Source organism: Agelaius tricolor, unplaced genomic scaffold (genome assembly GCF_023055355.1).
Source record: "Agelaius tricolor isolate 1412-34295 unplaced genomic scaffold, bAgeTri1.0.p SCAF_11, whole genome shotgun sequence".
Classification (NCBI taxonomy): Eukaryota; Metazoa; Chordata; class Aves; order Passeriformes; family Icteridae; genus Agelaius; species Agelaius tricolor.
Window position 1 is genome coordinate 10,115,003 of NW_027269271.1, and position 13,895 is coordinate 10,128,897.

Here is a 13,895-nt window from a genome sequence, read left to right on the forward strand (position 1 = left end):
ATTTTTTAATTGTTTTTTTTTTGCCTTTTTGTAAAGCTCAGTGATTGAGTTACCAGATACAATCTGGAATTTTGTGCAGTATCCCATAGTTCATCCCTCCCTCCCTGCTGCATGGCAGGCTGCTTGTTTGTACACTTGGACAGTGCTGTTCTCTTAGCAGTGTCCAAAACAACCCTCAGCATTCAGCACATGGCCTTGTCCTCTTCAATTTCCAGTGCAGCTGCTGACCAGGTGTGCTCTGGAGAAGCTGCTTTTCTGGAATTCACAGCAAATTTTCCAAAAGTTATAACAAAACTAAACTGAGGTAACAGCAAGGAAAACCCTGAGTGATGGGTTTAATTTGATTTGGTTATGTTACTATAGTACCATGACATTCAAATAGGTAAAAATAAGTACTTATGCTGTGATTAATTTCCCCACCCCAACTGCCTCCCGATGGGGAGGAGAATTGGAAAGTGTAAACCTCACAAGATAAGAACAGTTTAATAATTTGAAACAAAATAAAATATGATGATAATAATAATAATTATTGTGATGAAAATGAGAGAGGGGAGTAACCCCCAGAAGAACAAGTGCTGCACAGTACAATTGCTCCCTCCAGCAGCTCAGCCCCTCCCAGGCAGCTCCCCCAGCCCATGCTGGGCACAGCAGCCATGGTTTGCAGTGTCCCTGGGGCCAGCTCAGCTCAGCTGCCCTGGCCACGCTCCCTCCCAGCTCCTCCTGCACCTCCTGGCTGGCACGGGGCACAGAGGAGTCCTTGACTTAGAGAGAGCACAGTGAGCAACCACTGAAACACCAGAGAGTTATCAACAGTGCACTCACTGAATCCAAAACACAGCCCTGCACCAGCTACCAGCAAGAACATTCACTCTATTCCAGACAAAACCGAGACCATGTGAAACATTATTTTTGTTATTACTGGTACAGATTAGGAAGCAATATAGAAACATCCTGTTCCCTAATGTTCTGTGGCTGCTCATACATTAATTTCTCAAGGGAGACCTAATCACTCTCCACAACCACCTGAAAGAAGGCTGTAGACAGGTGGAGATTGGTCTCTTATCCCAAGGAAAAAGTAATAGGAGAAGAGGAAGCAGCCTCCATTTCCACTAGGAAAGGTTTAGATTGGATATTAGCAAAACTTTTGTTACCAAAACCAGCTGTCAAGCATTGGAACAGGCTGCCTGGAGAGTGATGGAGCCTCCATCCCTGGAAGTATTTAAGATGTGTGCATGTGGCACTTACAGACATGGTTTAGTGGTGGCCTTGGCAGGGCTAACAGTTGGACTTCATGATCTTAAAGGTCTTTTCCCACCTATTCTTTCTATGACAAGGGCCTTCTTTTTAATCTTTCTTAGGTCAAGGTAAAGAAAGCCTTCCAGTGATCTGATCTGGACCTAGTGAATGAGAGACAGCATTACAGTACATCTATAATTTTGGGGGTTTTATTTTGGTTTATTGAATGTATATAAACTGGCACACAGAAAAAGGATAAAATTAGCATTTAAATGAATATTTAGCAAATGGTTAATTTCCAATCCAGATAATCCTGTTTAGCCTTTTCTGTTGATTTTTTGATGGGTTTTTTGGAGAGAGGGGTGAGAGTTTGGTTGGGTTTGAGATTTAAGGTTCCTAAGTATATTTCTGGTGTTTCAGAATCTATGCTGACTTTAATAAGAAAGTAATATTTCTTACTGCCATTAAATTCTGGGATTCCAAATCCTTTCTCTATATGTGTCCAAAGTGTGTTCCTCTTGTAGACAATGATTTTATTTTCATGTAGACTGAGCATTTAAGCCAGGAGAACAAGTTTTGAACATATCCTTTGAAGCAGGGGTTCCCAAGGCCATTTGCTGTAACTCTCCTCATAAACCAGAGTATTTCATCCAACCTGATGACACATCACTGCAGGACAAAGGAGGGGCCCAAAAAGTCATTTCAGATGGTTGGAATCCCATACACAGGCTGCAGGTTCCCTGACTGCAGCATGTTGTGTCCTGGCCTTCCTCCCTGTGCATTCCTGCCCTCTTGGGTGTTTGAGTTGCCATTTCAGTGCACAAAGACAGAAAAAAGAACCCCAGTTGGAAAAAATGAATGTTCTTCTGCTGCCTTAGCCTGTTGGAGTGACTCAGAGCATGGGCTGGAGAGGCAGAGCCAGCAGAGGAGGGAGTGGGACTGTGGCAGTGTTACAGTGTCTGAGGTTGCCATGGAGCCCAGGCTTGGGGCCAGAATCAGTCTGTTCCCCAAGGAAAATTAAGTGTATAGATTCTCTTCATGGTAGCAAATTTTCACAGGCTGTGGGGTTAAATTTGGAAAGTATGCTTTTCTTTTAACATAACTTACAGACATTAGGATTTTAAAATTTTCACAGAAATCTTAAATGCCATTTAAAACAGACATGTCATGTAGCTAGCATGTAGTGTTATTGATACAAAAAATCAGGAATTTATGGGGATCTATATTGAATAATTTAATATATAGTTATGAAAGATGCTCTTGTAGATTGTCTTTTTCTTAAATTGATGTTAATATCCTTCTTGCAAATATTATTTAGAAACATTTCTACACTATACAGTTTATATAATATAATAACACTAGACAAATATTCTGAAAAAGGTGAGTTTGGGAGTGTCCTATTCAATTCAGTGGACAAAATTCAAACCATGAAAGGATTTAATCCAGCTTGTGTTTGAAGTCTGGCTTCTCTGGAAGTGTTTTACACACAAATCCATGTGTATTTATGCATGTGTCTTTGTTCTGATGGTGAAAAAGCACCTTGATCAAAACATTGAATTATGTTAATCCCATCCTGGATTAACACAGCTACTCAATTACAGACCTTCTCTGTAAACCAAACAAAGTATCTGTATAAGTAGAAACAGAGGAAATCTCTATAATTACTCCTTTTAGTAGTGAATGTATTTTTTTATTTATAAAGTCATGTCTATCACAAAGTCTTCTTTATCCACTTCTAGTGCATGTTGCAGTCCAGACACAAAGCAGAAGTTTCGAACTAAGCAACTGAAAATAGAAATGCATGGAAAGTATGTGATATTGGCTGCAATCACTCAGCTTTGAGGCCAGTAGGAGATGCCTCATTTTGCTCATGTCTGTTTTGACTTTTTACTGAAATCAAGCCTAAAAAATGGAACCTTCTAATAGAGACATTTGCATGAAATAAATCAGGAGACAAGTACATTAACAAAACTTACGCTGCAGGTCTGTAGCTGTTCATGTATGAAAAATACCTTTTTGACTTTTTGGTCCACCTGAATTAGTCCCAGTCCAAAGTTATTAGAGTGTTCTCTTTTTAGTTGATAAATTAATATTTCCAGAAGAGAACTACACCTCACTTTCTTTCTCATCATAAAAATAAAATAAAATCTTGTCTTTGTCTTGGCCAACAACAGGGTGACTGGTTGGCCTTTGTATTGTGGCTTTTGATGTATTAATTCTTAGTTAATGTCTCTTGCTTTATAGATTGGAAAGTCCAGCTTACACACCCCCTCACCAACTGCATACACCCCAGCAGCCTTATTCATCTGTTCCAGGTAACAATTCACAAAGGGCTGGGAGAGGCAATCAGACAGGTGTCGTCCTCTGAGTAAATTGCTGTCCTGCTTGTATTTATTCAAACATCATTTATTAGAAATAGGGGGACACCTTTACTTGAAAAATTAATTCATTTACATAATTGACTTCTGTAATTTATAAAATGTACAAGTGGGAAGATTGTGTTTGTACCAAATGCATTGTGTGTGGTTTTTTAATTTGACTTCTGTTTTGATTATGTGGAAGATGGCTTACAACAAGTATTTATGGCATATTTTAGTAGGATTTGTGTAATATTTTGCATATTAGTAAGTTCTTTGAGGGATGAGGGATAAAATATATATTCAGGATGAAATTGGCTTTATTTGTATTTTCACTTTTTTATTTGTAAATTTGTTTATTTATAAACACTTTTTTGCCATTGCAGTGTTCTAAATAGTGAAGCAGATAAATTTGTTAAAGCAGCAGAAGGTGATGTTAAAATCATTTTTTACAGTAGTTACATTGAGTCCTATTTTTGTTTCACTTAGGAGTCATCAGAAGGTCCACATCAATGTCTTATGTAGATGGGCAAGTAGGGACATGGCCCAAAGAGAAAAGGTAAGGAGTCTTACAAGCTGGTTTCAAAATACTGGATTTGGTTATGAGTAGTAGTAAATGCTCCATTGTAGTTTGGATTTCCAGTGTCCTGTAATGAGAATTCTTTAAGCTGCTTGAAAAATTAGAAAAAGAAAGATAAAACCATATCGTGGATTAAAAACTGGTTAATATGAAACAATCTTCAGAAGTAAATAATTTATTCTTTACACTAAAAGAGGTATACTTCAAATATTTGAATTGTTGGTGTTAACTATGTTCATATTTACTCATCACAGTGAACTAAATGTGGTAACAGTAACATGGCTAATGATCTCAGTAGCATTTAAGCTTGTATTATTTTGGGAATGCTAAGAACAATCAGGCTGAATGTTTTGGTTTTCAGTTAGACCAGTCATAAACTCTTAATCTGTAGGGTATAAACCAAAGTTAAAATGGTAAGAGTTATAGTGGTGTGTAAACTGTGTCTTTTCACACCTTCCTTCTGATCTATGGTGGCCATTCCTATACTCCTAAAATGCCCAGAATTTATTCTGTAAAGTAGTAAAAAGCATTGTCTGAGTCTGAAGAAAATCTTGTTATATTCTATTCTATTGTGCTTTTTAAAAATTTATTAAACTTACATCTATTTATCCATCTAAAAATATACGTGTGTTTATTATATTTGAAGGCAAAATACAGTACACCTAACAGTGTCTTTAATACTTCCAGTTAAAATAATTTTAAAACCAAATACAAAGATTTTGTTATTTTTATTAATAACCATGAGTTGCTCAGTTACTTTTATTATTCTGATCTCTATTAGGTCATCATTACATGGAGTTTCATTTGACATTCCTTTTGACAAAGAGAAAAGCATTCCAGCATCTGCTCCAAGCAGAGGAATTCCTAGATCTGTGAGCAATGAAGGCCTTACAGGAAACATCAACCGTGTGCCGAAGCATTCTCGAAAAAATCTGTCCTTCAAACCAGTAAATGGGGAAGAGGAGAATCAAGACATTGAAGAGGAAAAGGACATGACAAAGGCCAATCAGCCTCTTAATGCAAATCAAAGAAATGCCAATGAGAGCAGACACTACAGGTTTCCAAATGGAGCTCTGCAAAACAGGGCAGTTCTGGATGATTTTGGCAATCAGATTGAGACGCCGAGCATTGAGGAGGCTTTGCAGATAATTCATGACACTGAAAAATCTCCCAGACTTCTCCAAACAGACCAAATTACAAATGGGTTCTTTCTTCACAATCGGGAAATGAGCATCTTGAATTCAAACATTAAACCCAATCAGACTACCCCAGATATCATCACAGACACTAAGGGTGCTCTGAGTCCTGTGACTGACAACACAGAGGTAGATACTGGAATACATGTCCCATCAGAAGATATCCCAGAGACAATGGATGAGGATTCTTCTTTGAGAGATTACACTGTAAGCATGGACTCTGACATGGAGGAACCATCTAAATTTCTCCAGGATTACGACATGCGGGCTAGCAATCACAGAGATCAATTAAGTCCCTGTCCCAGCTCAGTAAGTACTAAATCACAGGCAGGCAGCAGTGCTTCTTCCAGCTCAGGGGTTAAAATGACCAGCTTTGCTGAGCAGAAATTCAGGAAGCTGAATCACACAGATAGTAAAAGCAGTGGAAGCAGTTCTCAGAAAACCACACCAGAAGGTTCTGAGCTGAACATCCCTCATATGGTAGCTTGGGCTCACATTCCTGAGGAGGCATCTGTTCCTCAGGGAAGAGACACTACACAGTTACTGGCTTCTGAAATGGTACAGCTGAGGATGAAGCTAGAGGAAAAGAGGCGAGCCATTGAAGCACAGAAGAAGAAAGTTGAAGCTGCATTCACAAAGCAGCGGCAGAAAATGGGAAGAACAGCATTTCTCAATGTTGTGAAAAAGAAAGGGGATGGGGTATCACCTCTCCGAGAGGAAGCAGCAGGAGCTGAAGATGAGAAGGTATTCACTGACAGCAATCGGTTGAAAGAAAAAGAAACTCAAAAATCAGATGACCAAACTAGTAAGACTTCAGAATTAATAAAAGAAAACCCAGAAAATTCTCATAGCAAATGGTTAAAATCTCCTGCTACTTCTGGGGATGCTGAAAAGCAATGGAATTTAGCAAGCCCCTCAGAAGAAAATCTTAATGATGGAGATCTCTTAGAATATACAAAATCTATTGAAAAACTGAACTCTTCCCTACACTTTCTACAGCAAGAAATGCAACGTCTATCCCTTCAGCAGGAGATGCTGATGCAGATGAGAGAGCAACAGGCTTGGGTTATTTCTCCTCCTCAGCCTTCTCCTCAGAAGCAGATTCGGGACTTTAAGTCTTCTTCAAGGCAAGGGGGAACTCCAGCTCCTGTTGCACCTTTCTCACAGGACTCTCCTCGCTCTACACATCAATCTCCACAATCTTCCAACAGGAAGAATGCCTCTTTTCACATTAAAATGCAAAGGACTCCTAGGCCAAATGAACTGAAAATAACGCCTCTAAACCGTACCTTGACTGCGCCACGCTCTGTGGACAGCCTTCCCCGTTTGAGGAGGTTTTCCCCCAGTCAGGTTCCCATTCAGACCAGATCGTTTGTTTGCTTTGGAGATGATGGTGAACATGTAAGCGAACCTCAGTTAAAGGGAAATCTTTCGAAAGAAGTCAAGCCTACAGAAGAGGTAGCAAAAGAAGAAGGACCAAAATTGCCAAAACAGGGTGAGCAGAAGTTGGAGGAAAAGGAGATTAAGCCTATTGAATCTAATGTTTCTGAAGTGTTATCTCAGCCTATCACAGAAACCGTCTGCCTCACCCCAAATGAAGATCAGCTAAACCAACCCATTTTGCCACCTCCAGCTCCCAAAACAGCTAACTTAATTGAAGTTTCCCTATCAGATTTGAAGCCACCAGAAAAAAGTGAGGTATCTGTTGAGAAATACGAAGGTGAGAGTGATAGAGAACAGTTTGAAGATGACCAGAAAGTATGTTGTGGATTCTTTTTTAAGGTAAGAGAACTAGTGGATGTGTATGTCAGCTTTAAGCTTTGTTTAAATCTTTAATTGAAACGTGGATGTTGCTGATTATTGAAGTCAAAGCAGATAGTACTGCAACTCTAAATGTGCAGGCTTATCTTCTGGACTTGATTAATTTGGCATAATAGGAGTGGTGAGAGTCTATCATATTGCAGTTCTGAGCATGTCAGAGTATCCCTTTCCATGCATAGTTATGGAAGAGGTCTTGGTGAGGAAGATCCATGCTGAATGTAGATTTTTTTTTTTTAAGCTATGTTTTGGTGATCTTGATTAAACGTGCTCACATCTCACCGTCACTTCCTCACCTCACTCCCAAATTTAACTGAAAGCTTTTGAAGTACATAACAGCCTGCATTTTTAAAAATTATTCACATTTTTGAATTGCACTTTGGAGAGCCTTTTTTCCTCTCTCAGCTGGCTAAGGATATATAAGTCTGCTGAGACTCCCTTTTGAAGTTTGTATTTGGGAGCACTTCTTGGAAACTTTTTATTAAAGAGCTGTATTCAGACAGGCTTTTAACTATTATGCATATTGTAAGACAGTGGTCTAGACTTATTTCCATCTTAGAATACCCCAACATTTTGTATCATGTATCTAGATGGACCTAGCTTGTCTGGAAACATTCCTCAGTTCTACCAACACACCTGGCTTGCTCAGAAGTTACTTTTATATGATGCATAATTATTGGGGTTTGTGATAATTACCTTCATGTCCATACATGTAGACTCTTCCAAAGCTGAAAGAAGAAGTTTATGCTATGTGGGATCTGACTCAAAACTAAAATATCTCACTTAGCAAGTTTTCTCATATCAATGTGGAATTTTGTTTGACTCAGGAAGGAAAAATTCCACTATGAAGTTTTTAAGAGTCTTACGAAAAATCTTCAAAAATAAACCTATTCCAAATACTGCAAGAGTATATTAGGATACCCAGTGTACAGAATTAAGTGTCTAATGACTTAGCAAAATCAGTTGCTGAATTTAGAGATCTTAATATTTTTGGTCCTTTTCCTTCACAAATGGTTGCTAGGATGATCAAAAGGCAGAAAATGATATGGCAATGAAACGAGCAGCGTTGTTGGAGAAGCGTTTGAGAAGGGAAAGAGAGACTTTGCTTCGAAAGCAGCAGCTGGAAGCAGAACTAGAACATAAGAAGGAAGAGACAAGGTAAAACGACATGTCCTAATTCAATGATCAGTAATGGTGAACATAAAAATGTCTTCTTTAGTTAAAAGTGTAACCTGCATGTCAAAGAATTGCATCTTAATATCCAAGTTATTTGCTGCTAGAGCCAGATGTGCAGAGGAGCCCAGCTGGCCCTGCAGAACAGCAGGTGGCATCAGTCTGTAGTTCTCCCAGGCTGGGAGCTGTGCTGGCCTGAGCACAGCTTCTTCACAGCTCTTCCTTCTGCACAAATGCACAATGTTCACTCAGTTACAACAATGAAGCTCATCAACCTGTGTTTGGTTCTATTAGTAGCAATATCCTCAAAAGTTTTAACTCCCTGAAAATTGTAAAAATATTTAAAAGCAATTGTCTCTTACTGGTGTTTGAGAACATTGAAGTTCCAAAAATCTACTGCCTGTGTGTTCCTCACTGTGCTAGCTGAAATCCCTTATTTGGAAAGCTTCTAGTGCTGAATTTTTTTGGTCATTTTTTAGACGCAAAACAGAAGAAGAACGTCAGAAGAAGGAGGATGAACGAGCACGGCGAGAATTTATTAAGCAGGAATACATGAGAAGGAAACAACTAAAGCTTATGGAAGACATGGATACTGTCATAAAGCCACGTTCCCTCTCAATCAAACAGAAAAAGCCACGTCCAAAATCTATTCATAGAGATCATATTGAATCACCTAAGACACCAATCAAAGGTCCACCAGGTAACAAATGTTTCCATGGAAAAAGAGTCTGTTCATGCTGAAACACCAGCTTGGGTTTTGGTCCTAACAAGCACGGGCATTTATGAGTCTTGTGCTACATTAAAACTGCACGTGTCCAAACTGGAAAGCAAAATTTGGCATAGAAATGGAAAGATGAATGTCACTTACCTGCTATGCATGCATGCATATATAAACAAACAAAAATGTTAGCTCTGAAACCCCAATGGAGGGATGAATATGTGTTGCAAGTTTCATGCACACCCATGTTTTCTTCACTAATCTCTTCTTGCACCTGTAGAGCTAAGAATGAATAAAAGTTGGGAGATAAGGGATCAATAAATAAAATGGTGACCATAAGGTAAGAATACTTAAACTCACACAATATGGACAAAATTAAAACTTGACAGTTACTTTTAAATTTCATGGTTTTTTTCCATTTTGCTCACCAGCTGCATGTATAGTTAAGAACATAGCAACACTAACCATGTGGAATAACTTAGCATTCTTTTAGATACAACAGAACTTGCAGTAGTGGCTGGAAGAAGTATTATCAATTTACAATTAGAAAAAAATAACCAGATTGCTCAGTGATCCTTTTTGTTACAGCCTCCTCTACCCTTGTTGTTGTGCTGTGTTTTCTCTGGCTGCTTCTCTCTGTCTTCCAGTGTAATTCAAAGTATTTCCTTAAGACCTTCCAAGAATCCATCCCAAGCTTTAAATTAAGTCTCTTAAGCTCTCTTTCAAGAGGACTTACTAACTCTAATTGCATCCTTTGATTTGCATAGTGCCAATATTGCCATGTTCATGCTTCCCATTAGTGCTTAGCCTGAGCCCATCCCCAGTGGCTGCCGAAGGCTGGGTGGCAGCAGGTGTTTACAGGAAGTGCAGCACATATGCATGCAGGTATATCATGTAGAAAAGCTCTTACTGACTTTCAGATGCTGGTGTTGGTCTGATGAACAGACTCTCCTACTTGCATAGGTTTATAAGCTTTAACTTTGTTTTTATCCAGGTTCACAGCTTTATCGTGTTTTTTCAGTATCTAGTCTTTCATTGGCATCGCTGAATACAGGGGACAATGAGAGTGTGCAGTCAGGCAAGAGAACACCAAGGTAAAGCTAAAATAACCATTTCATGTAATAAAATTTTGTAATCAGCTGTGTAAACCTAGCATGAATTTTTTAGAGGTCATGTATATACTGTGTACTCTGAGAACAGGTATGTTTTCCTCATTTGAGACGTGGATAGTTTCCACTGTCAGACATTCGGGAACCAAGCCATTGTCATTTGTTTTGCAAATTGTACCAAGTAAACCAGTTGGGCAGGTATAAATGAGGTTAAAACAAAATGCTGTTCACACAGCTTCTTTAATTCACCTGCTTGTATCTAAGTCTCAACCTATAGGTATTTTGCTAAACCTGTATGCTACATGCAACTACATAGCTGCTTTTCTTTTTTTAACATAGAAGTTTATTTTCTGTTTGGTTTTTTTCTTTAGCAGTTGTACAGGTAATTATTGAATGCTCACAAGGACTTCAGCCTTTTCCAAACATCAGAATTTATTTTGCATTAAAAACCACCTGAAAATAACAGAAAAAAATAGTATTTTTTAATACAAACCCCATATTATCATTCAGAGGAAAATCACTATTTCTGTGAACTATTTGATAATATTCAGACAAATACTATTTTCTTTGTATAAAAAAAAGAAAAAGTGAAGAGAAGCAAACTAGGAGAAGGGGGTTGATAAGGAGTACTACATTTTCTGATATTGCCTGTTGTGTCTTCATGGCCACTACGCATTATTCATCAGCTCTGACAAACCTGCAGCTGCCTTCAGTTTACTTCTCAATTACCTTGATGTCTCAAGAACTGACTTTCCAGTTATTACATAAGAAGCTTTCATTAATAATTCAATTAGCCTAATATCTCTTGTCATCTCTTAAAAATTAGCAGTTTTAATTGAGAGGGGGATTTCTTCCAGAGATATTAGCTATTACAAAAGGCTTGATGTTGTTCATCTACACAGGCTTTGCAGGAGATAATCCCTGTGTATGAAGCTGGAGTTGTGCAGGCTGTACTATGCTTTTAATGAGCAGTACATCTTCCTCAGGCTTTGGATTTGTTTAGGGGATTGAGACTTTTAAAACATTATAAAAGCAACAGAGTTGAAAGAATTTTCAGTAACTTTCCAAACCCATATTGTCACCTTGTCCTCACATCACCATTGTTTTTGATGGTCCCACTGAGAGAATCTGAGTGATACATTTGTCACCTTCTTCATGGAGGTGCTAATCACAAAAGGTGCAGGATATATTATAAATTGAATTTTCATCTGTTGCTGATTTTACTGAAAATGAGCATGCACACAAATTTTGATATTGTACTGCTTTTTATTCTGTGCCTTTTTCTCACTTAAAAAACTTTCATTCTAAGCTGCAAATTTGACTGGCTTTTGCAGTGGCCACAATCAAAACATTTTCAATATCTTGTAATAATTTAAGAAAACTTGACAATATTGTTTAGACCTTTAAATGCAAAATTATCCACATTTGAGTGCAGTCTGAAGAATTACAGCACCAGAAGTTATTGTCTGTGAAAACAAAAACTAGAAGGGATATTGTTTTGCTGTCTTAAATTCAGCAGTTCCTGCTGACAGTTGTTGCAGTCATAAGTATAAATTAACTGAATTTTTACTTCATATTCATTATTCTATCAAGAACTGGTTTGTTCACTACATGAGATAACATTGATTTGCCAGTACATGTTAAAAGTAACACAAATTTCCACTTAGTAATTCTATTTCACAACCAAGAACATCTATTAGGTTTCTGTCCCTCAGATAGCCCAAAAATTAACATATATCTCACCAAAAGACCAACTTCTTGCATCACTCAAAACACATTAAATATTGTGCATTTAGGTTTATAGTTTATAATGCAAATCATTGTGTTCTACCTTGCCTTCTTTCCATATCAGAAGGCTTCCCAGCTGAACAATGTGAATTTTTTTAATAGATTTTAAAATTAATGTTTAGGTCTGAATCTGTGGAAGGATTTTTATCCCCAAGTCGCTGCGGGAGTCGTAATGGAGAAAAAGATTGGGAAAATGCATCTACAACTTCTTCAGTTGCCTCTGCTACAGAATACACAGGTCAGTGGCAACAAGGGTCAGAAAAGTACCTTCCTATTGGTGGTTCTATGCATGAAAAGTTTTCAGTTACCTTGATTTGGTTTCCTAAAACTTGATTGAGTTTTACCCTTCAAAGTAGAGGCTAATAATACAAGGTTAACATTTTAAATCCAAAATAAAAGTACTGACTCAATAGCATTTGTGATAACCACAATAAACTGCAGTCAGGCTCAGAACAGCACATGGGCTCATCATTCTGTACTTCAGTGTCTCTAGCAAGGCATAAAGTGTTGATATTTCAACTCAGTTTAGAACAGAGGTACAAAATTCAAAAACCAAATTGCAGCAGCAAAAAGTCTTCTTAGCAATGCAAATATAAAATTGTGCACTATTTTTCTCCTAACAGATGTTTTGTTGTTTATTAAGAACTTTATGATCAGACTACTCATTCTTTTTTATATTATGAATCAAATAATAATGGTATTTTCCTCCCTTTTCTCTAACTATACCACACATGATACTGCCAAGACCTTGCATCATCAGCCTTATAAAAGCTCCACTTTTGCCAACCTAATATCACATTGTTTGTGAGAAGAGTAGCATGAGGTTAGGTATTTTCTAGGGTTTCTTTCCCCGAAGCTTAGACAAACAGATTTAATCTTAAATTACTTGATGCTTGCACATTATTTTCCTAATTGGTAATCATGTGTTGGGTTTTTTAAATGGACTTGACCCAAGTACACAGACATTTCAGAAATTAAACCAGGAGATTTCTCCTTCAACCAGATGAATCATGTTACAGACAGAATAACCTGTCAAGTGTAAGGCCAGATCTTTTATCCCTGGTTCTGGGTAAAACATTTCTGGAATTGCAAAGAGGACAGGCAACAGTTACTCTAAGCACTGCATATGCCTCATTGTTATACCTCACACCCTTGAAATCACAGGTGTAGGGAAAGAAAAAGACTTTGCTCTCTCCTGGACAACTGAAATTTTGTTTAGAAAAAGCAAAAGAAAAGGTCCCCTGAGAGAAAAAAATTATCAAGGCTGCCAATAATAATGACTTAATAATGAAAGACACATTTGTAAGTAAATTCAGTGACAGCTGAATGACATCTTACTTGTTTGTGAATTTTGTGGTCTCTAACCTTTTTCTGTATTATTCCTGGATTTGTGTTTCTATGTATGCAAAAGTTCCACACCAGAAGTGCTTCACAGCATTCAAAGTAACTCTTTGTTGATTTATTGATTAATTTACCTTATTTGCTGTTCCTTTTGCATAGGACCAAAGCTCTTCAAGGAACCCAGTGCTAAATCCAATAAGTATATAATTCAGAATGCACTGGCACATTGCTGCCTGGCTGGAAAAGTGAATGAAGGTCAAAAGAAAAAGATTCTGGAGGTAAGAATATTTTTCCCCTAAAAGCACAAACACCTACATCAAACCAAAGTCAAGCATTATGGAGACTCTAAACCATAAATGCAGACACCGAAAAGAAACCTTAGAGATGATGGCAGCAGTCAGTGAAGGGATTGAGTCATTTCTGTGACTTGCTTCCTGTGTAGGCAGAAAGGTTCTCCAGTGCTGGAGAAACAAGAGCTGTTACTTTGTACATGCAGCACAGGGAGCTGAATTAATTCCCATGCTTAAATAATAGTTATTGCTTGTTTTATGGGGGAACTGCAATATCTAGGCTTTCATA

The 13,895-nt window shown here is 37.9% G+C and overlaps 1 protein-coding gene across 4 annotated transcripts in view; it reads left to right on the forward strand.

Moving 5' to 3' along the window:
* CAMSAP2 (calmodulin regulated spectrin associated protein family member 2) overlaps nucleotides 1-13,895 on the forward strand; it is an 80,207-nt gene that overhangs the window by 61,752 nt on the left and 4,560 nt on the right. For 2 of the 4 annotated variants that reach the window (XM_071436047.1, XM_071436049.1), the window contains 8 exons: nucleotides 3,481-3,551; nucleotides 4,083-4,152; nucleotides 4,955-7,151; nucleotides 8,209-8,345; nucleotides 8,840-9,060; nucleotides 10,073-10,172; nucleotides 12,098-12,213; nucleotides 13,476-13,594. In XM_071436047.1, coding sequence (XP_071292148.1) covers nucleotides 3,481-3,551; nucleotides 4,083-4,152; nucleotides 4,955-7,151; nucleotides 8,209-8,345; nucleotides 8,840-9,060; nucleotides 10,073-10,172; nucleotides 12,098-12,213; nucleotides 13,476-13,594 — 3,031 coding nt within the window. The remainder of the gene's footprint in view (nucleotides 1-3,480; nucleotides 3,552-4,082; nucleotides 4,153-4,954; nucleotides 7,152-8,208; nucleotides 8,346-8,839; nucleotides 9,061-10,072; nucleotides 10,173-12,097; nucleotides 12,214-13,475; nucleotides 13,595-13,895) is intronic. The other 2 variants (XM_071436048.1, XM_071436051.1) reach the window with 1 other exon arrangement.